The 7209-nt window shown below is 46.0% G+C and overlaps 1 protein-coding gene across 4 annotated transcripts in view; it reads left to right on the top strand.

The window, feature by feature from the left end:
* Positions 1–6888, top strand: part of LOC147623841 (coiled coil protein) — a 56005-nt gene extending 49117 nt beyond the window's left edge. The window contains exons 5-6 of one of the 4 annotated variants that reach the window (XM_086820481.1): positions 6469–6536; positions 6727–6888. In XM_086820481.1, the coding sequence (XP_086676607.1) occupies positions 6469–6507 (39 nt within the window). In that variant the 3' untranslated portion in view covers positions 6508–6536; positions 6727–6888. Of the gene's footprint in view, positions 1–6447; positions 6537–6651 lie in introns of all 4 variants that reach the window. The other 3 variants (XM_086820479.1, XM_086820478.1, XM_086820477.1) reach the window with 3 other exon arrangements.
* The last annotated feature ends 321 nt before the right edge of the window (positions 6889–7209 follow it).

Here is a 7209-nt window from a genome sequence, read left to right as displayed (position 1 = left end):
TCACCAATGCACCTGCGATGTTTAACAAGATAATGTCTCGGGTATTTGTGGAACTCATAGGAAAGTGCATGTTCATCTTTTTAGATGATATACTCATTTTTTCTGCCACTGCAGAGCAGCATGTGCAGGATGTCGAAAAGCTCTTGCAACTTTTGCGAGACAATGCGCTCGACATCAATGCAAAAAAGAGCGAATTTGGAGTAGAAGAAATCCATTATGTGGGATATGTCATCAGTTCAGACGGGATTAGCCTAGACCTTGAAAAGGTAAGGGCCTTGTGAGCAAATTGGGCGAAAGGAGAAATGCAAGCCGAAGTACGGGTTAAGACGGAATTAGCCCAAGCCTTGATGCACACGGAAATGAAAAAAGAGATGCAGAAATGGAAGGATGACATGCTCCGGGAGATTGGCACAACGGTTGCATCGTACGAAGGCACCTTGAAGACATGTATGGCTGACTGCAAAAAAGGACATCACAGAAATGCAAAACACTTTGGAATCATGTAAGGCAAAAGTGGCTACGGGTGAGAAGGAGATGCATTCATAGGCGGAAATTGCCAGTGCCACAAAGAAACAAATTGAGGAAGTCAGCCCATGGATTGAAGTAGTAAAAAAACAGAAGGATACGCCAGTCAATAAAGTAGAGGTGATCAATGCTACATTGGAAGAGGAAGCCAAGAGATGGGCACATGCCTTACATGTATGCGTAGTTGGTTGGGAAGATAAGGGAAATCCCCAAGAGGATGCAAAAGCTCTTGCAACAAAAATTGGAGCCATTGATGTACCCATTACTGGAGCATGGCGAGTAGGCAGAGATGAAACCAAGGCGAAGATATTGATCATCAGGTGTGGTGACTTGGAGAAGAAGAAGGCCTTCCTCTCCAAAAGGATGGCCCAGGGCCCTTAAGGGGGAAAAGATTTATTTGGATGAGGACCTTACACCGGCACAGATAGCACACCGGAAGGAACACATGCCGCATGTGCTTGAGGCAAGGAAAGAGGGGCAATGGGCAGTATACAGAGAGGCCAAGTCATCATTACGGAGAGGAGGCCCGCTTGACGGTGCGCGGCCTATGAGACCTTGCGATTCACGGTGTGGAATTGCAATGGAGCCCTTAGAACAGATGCATTATATTTTCAGACACAGTGATATTGCTATGTATACGGAGACCCATCAGTGCACAAACAAGAGGCTTCCTGACGTGCGGAGGCTTCCTGACGTGCGGGGTTATAGATGGGAATTAGTGTTCTGCCCTCAAGCACACACAGTGGGAGGTACCAAAGGATCTGGAGGCGTGGCAATACTTTTCAAGGAGGAGCTTCGTGACAAAATACATGTGGTACATAGCGATGCAGATGCGAGGTACATGTGGGTCCGAGTATGCAGAGAGGGGCTCCGGGAGCTATATGTGGCGGTATGCGACTTTCCCCTAGCCCACTCTAGGTTTGCACCATGAGGAGAGTCGCCCTATACGCCACTGTATGATGATATCATGAGGTTTGCCAGCATGGGAGACATATTACTATTGGGAGACTTTAATGCACGTACAGACACATAGCAGACAGAGCTGTATGATACTCAAGAGGCTATGTATCGGGAGATCACGTCAGAGGATGTAGGGTTGCAGAGATCAGCACAAGATGAGGGGGAGATTACAGATTATGGTAGGCATTTTCTCACACGAGGGAGTGCACATGGGTTGGTCATATACAATGGCCTATTGAGATGGCAGGGATCAGATGCTCTCACACACTGGAACTCTAAAGGGGGAGCGAGCACAGTGGACTACTTGATGGGATGTCCTTCATTGATACCTGATGTGCGGGGTTTCACGATTTCCAGTCGGCCCATTGGCATAGCAACCGATCATACATACTTGAGTTTCACACTAGTAGGTAGATCCCCAAGAGATGGGCCAGCCACTTATCTACCTAGGTACCCGAGATATCAGTTTACACGTGAGATAGTTGGGTTTACCGAGATGCAGTATTTGATGGCTTGTTTGCTTTAGACCCGCATAGCCCTTTGGATGAGATTACGAGAGGATTGGCAGCTGAACTACATTCATCCGCCTCATATGCGCTTCCCTGCACTATGATCCCCCCCCCCCCCCCCCTCCCAGCACTGCCCAATAGAACAGTGGTATGATGATGAGTGTCGTGAGACACGGGCACATCTACAGCGTGAGATTGCCATTGGGACTCACACACATAGACAGGCCAAGATGATCTTTCGGCGCCTTGTGCGGAGGAAGAAATGAGCCTACTTGGCTAAGTTAGAGGAGGAGATCTACCAACTCTTCTTGGGGAAGGACAGCAAGAGGGCATGGAAGATGTTTTAGGAGAGACAGCCTGGTACTCCGATTACTGCACCTGAGGCATGGCATGCTTATGCTAGAGAGCTATATGATGCACCAGGACAGCCCCCCACCCCCCCTCTACTAGGAGCTAGATCGGCTAACATCACCTTTTTTACTATGCGGATGGTGCTAATGGAAAGGCACGAGATCATGATGGGCTAGTTGGAGAGCACTTCTCATATGCGCGCGATACTTTGGCTCCGCTGATTGTACATGTGTTTAATTGTGCCATTTGTGAGGGTTACTCAGCAAGCTAGACAGAGCATATCATTTTACCACTCTGTAAGAGTGGGGATCCCATGGTACCAGGCAACTACAAGACGATCATGATTGGTCATTACTTGGCCAAACTATATGGCTCTATATTGGAGTCGGAGCTGAGCCGCTAGGCAGAGATGCATGGTTATCAAGCACAGGGACAGGCCGGCTTCAGGAGAGGATTTACTACCTTGGATCACATACTGACACTTCGGGCACTTATTGAAGAGAGCGGGGCACAAAAGAGAAGGATATACTGCTGCATTGTGGACTTCCGCAAAGCCTTCGATACCCGTACCACGTGCCAGGCTTATGCACAGATTGCATGACATTGGGGTACTTGAGGATATGCAGTGGAGGATATATGGTATGTATGAGTCTATGACAGGCAGAGTCCGAGCTCCAGTTGGACTATCCGATATGGTGACCAGCACGATAGGGGTGAAGCAGGAATGCTCGCTATCACCCACCCTCTTTGGACTGTACATTGATGTGGTCCCGGATTATGTAGACAGATTGGGAGGCCCAGGGGCATGCTTGGCAGGGGTGTTGATACCCATCTTGTTATATGCTGATGATATTGTTCTAATCTTAGACTCTCCGGAGGGATTACAGAGACATGTGGATGCATTACAAGCATTCTGTGCGGATAGAGATCTGATAGTGAACCTTGGGAAAACCAAGGTTATGGTGTTTAACACCACACAGGCATGGGTGGCGAGATCAGAGCCTCAATTCACTTTTCGAGGGGAGCCAGTTGAGTACGTCAGGACTCAGGTCATATGTCTACTTAGTTACTTTCACAGGATTACGTTTCTCGTTGAAGGAGGCAACAACAGCTAGATTAGCTCGAGGGCATGCAACCTTGGGGGCACTTGAGAGGCAGTGTGCACACATAGAGTTTTAGGAGCCGTGCACCAAATTGTGGCTATTTAATACTCTCGTCACACCGACCCTCCAATTTGGGGGCCCAACATACATCACAGATCTCAGAGAGGGAAGGATGAGGGATGGAGGCATATGGAGAGACCATTGATTATGATGATTGCCGGCATGATTCGGAGCAAATCATTGGTACCACACACCTATCACATGGGATACGTTGTGCCATTGGACAGATCCGGACCTCATCACACGAGCTACGGATTGAGACAGGGCGATATGTGCATCAGATCTTGGATGACCGTATTTGTTAGCTATGCTACCAAGAGGCAGAGACAGAGGAGCACTACATTTGCTGATGTACAGTCTATTATGAGATCCGAGGGAGATATCACTGCCTCTTCCGAGAGGGTTTTGGGCCATTACAGAGGGTCATGGAGTTTTGAGGATCACAGATGCTTGGGATTGTTCCTACTTGAGCTCAGGAGACACACAGAGACCCTCTTGGCAGACAGGAGACCGAGCCATGATGTACCTAGACAGAGGATCCCGACAGATTTCTTCAGCACCAGCACCAGCACCAGCACCAGCACCAGCACCAGCACCAGCACCAACAACCTAGCCCACACACCTCCTGATACCTCCTCCATCGGGCCATCAGGGCACCAGCCACGCTCCTAGGGAGTCACCACTGATAGAGCAGTCGTCTTATGTCGTGCTCATCGGCCACGCCCACCAGGATCCCGACCACGACGTCCTCACCATCGCCAGATCAGAGCCATTATTACTCGGCATCGGATGCGCCTACCTCGCTTCTACGACCTCTCCATTCTAGACAGCCCCATGGTGGAGATATTTGATCTGAGGAGAGGGGAGCACTTCAAGTGATCAGTGTACATGGATCTACTTGATATACATTTTCCAATATTTCTACTCAGTATCATCTAGGAATCTTACCTACAGTTCTTATAACTGTAAGACAGTCAGTTTATTGTACTTTTCAGTTTCATTTGGTTGTTCTCTGTGATGAGACACCAACTTCAGATGTACTCAGTTTTGGTGTCATAGGCTAGAGACGTTAATATATCATTTCATTTCTCTCTCTCTCTCTCTCTCTCTCTCTCTCTTCTTTCAAACCAGTAGCTAAACGCATGCCTTAATCATCATTAATGTGGTTCCGCTACCACTCATGTATCAGAATGGGTAAGCCGAGCCCTTGAAGTCTTGCAAGCGTAGAAAAGTGATCATGGCCTCTGTAATGAAGGAGAAGAGGAAGGGGTTTACTATGGGCAGCCCTCGTGCACCAAGCGGGGAGATAGGGAAGCAGCAGCGCCCCCCCCCCCCCCCCCCCCCCCCCCCCCCCAAAAAAAAAAAAAAAGGAACCTCATAAGTACATGGCCGTGGGATTGGAGATTTAAGTGCATTGTGGTGGATTATTGCTTAGACTTGGAAATGTTTGTGTGCACAGTGATGTGGAAGCCTATGAGTGCCATGATGCACCCAGTGTAGGGCAACTGAGCATACAATTAACCTTTGCCTTAGCTGGTTTTTTCATTAGCTGCAAATGAGATTCTTAGTTGAGGATTATGTTGAAAAGTATACCCACTGTCAACTCAACAACGGTAAGACGCTTAGAGCTTGTGGTATGTTGCATCCACTTGTGGTACCTGATAATGGTAAATTACCTCAATGGACTCGTTGGATAGAACGCTCCTTAGTTGCATTTTGTAACTAGTGCCCCAATGCTTCTGTGTTATGGCCACCCCCACGGTGTTGGGCTCTCGAGCTTAGCATGGTAGCTCATGTTCCCACCTAATGGCCACAAGGGGCTATGTGGGGCCTCGCATGAAAATGGGCATGTGGCTTTTAATAAAAATCTAATTCTTTTCATTTTTCCTATTTTATTATTATTACTATTATTATGATGGAAAAATAAATTAGGGGGGAGGGAGGGGGGGGGGGTTATGAATAAATGAAAAGTAGAAGAAAAAATTAAGGGAGGGAGTGGAAAGGGGGAAGTTTTTTTTTAAAAGAAGGGATGCAATTTCACATATGAGCCATGACTCAATTTGGATCATTGTGGACTGATTGACCAAGATGGCTAGGTTTATATCCACTAAGTCAATTTTAAGAGTCACGAGTTGGCCGAACTTTTTGTCGAGTAGTTCTACAAGCTCTAGGGCTTGCTAGAGGAGATGGCAATTGAAATGGATTCCAATTGCAATTCACAATTTTGGCAGGCAGTGTTTTGTAAATAAAAAACCAGGTTGAGCATGTCGTCGTCAGATAATCCCAAGTGGGATAGATAGATGGCGTGCAACGCCAAGGCTTACTACACGTGTTGGGGTTGTCTCTAGACCGGTTTTGCAGAATGTAGTCCTTACATTCGCTGACATACCATCACCATTGGCTATTGGTCATGGTTGACAATTTTCATTTCATCTTTCATTTTCACTATGTTTCCCTTCAGGATTCAGAAAATGCCATGTGTCTCCTACCACAGGACACATACATGTCATGCCATCATGGGCTATATAGGCCCTGCAGTCCCATCATCCATGGAAATAACCTGAGCTTTTCATTGGTATTGCTATATGCCATACTAAGTGGGTATGTTGATCACTTTTAAAGTCTTTGCCCAAGTTGCAGTCAGCCAATTTGTTTTTCTCTATCCAAAGCAGTGTCATTTTCCTGACTGCCAGCTACCCTCCTGTGTATGCGTCTCTCTTTAGTGCTAGCCTTTATCATGGCTGAGTCAGCCCTTCTTTGGAGAAGTGATAGAAACATAGTATGGTGGTTTGTTTATGAAGATTTGTCCACTAGGTGCAACAATCGATATGCATGAACTTGCACGTACTCTTGGGCCCTGATGATGTGAGTGGGGATGTCATAGCACATAGTCTAGTTGATGTTATGTTTGTATTGTGCTGTAATTATTATACGTAGAGTGGTGGTGTATTCGTGCGCAGAGGCTGGAGGAGACTGCGACCTCAGAATCTTCAAGGTGAACCTTGACTAGTTCTACAGCAAAATGGCAGTAAGTTCACTTCCACAGAATCTTTTCTGTTGTAAGGTGCTTATTTGCAAGTTTTTTCACAGAATCTTTTTGGACATTTCCTAGTGTAAGGTGTTTTTTCTTGCACTTGAAACAGGTATATATTTCAAATTACAGTAGGTATCGAAGGCCAATTTTGTCACAGAATCTTTTTGGACATTTCCTATTACAGTAGTATGGAGGCATACGTTTGCAGATGCACATATGTGGAAGGAAGATGTACCATATCAATTTGCAGCTCTTGACATACTCAAAAATTTTATTGTAGAGTTCATCGTTGTTCCCGGAAATTTTTTGTTGTTACAATGATATAGCTATAGCTGGGTTGTTGAATTAGAATGATAGTCCGGTTAAGCTTAGGAGTAGTGAGAGTAACTAATCAATCCAATTATGAGGCTATTCATGTGTGTTTTTTTTTTGGGGGGGCGGGGGGGGGGGGGGGGGGGGGGGGTAAAAATACATATCAATTAAAGGCTTTCTGCAAATGATTAAAAATTGAAAACTAAAAACGTGGTCATGGATAAAAAAGCAAGTGTTAACAAAGACTTTGGAGTACAAGGAAATGTCCGGATTTGTAGAAATTATTCAATTGTGTATCAGTTGACTTATTCAATATAAGTAAGTAAAGCTGTCAGAGGATAATCACATGAAGTGT

This window comes from Cibotium barometz, chromosome 26 (assembly GCF_041138505.1).
Source record: "Cibotium barometz isolate CiBa-2024 chromosome 26, ASM4113850v1, whole genome shotgun sequence".
NCBI lineage: Eukaryota > Viridiplantae > Streptophyta > Polypodiopsida > Cyatheales > Cibotiaceae > Cibotium > Cibotium barometz.
The sequence above is the reverse complement of the archived record's forward strand: the minus strand, read 5'-3'. Positions and strand labels throughout refer to the sequence as shown.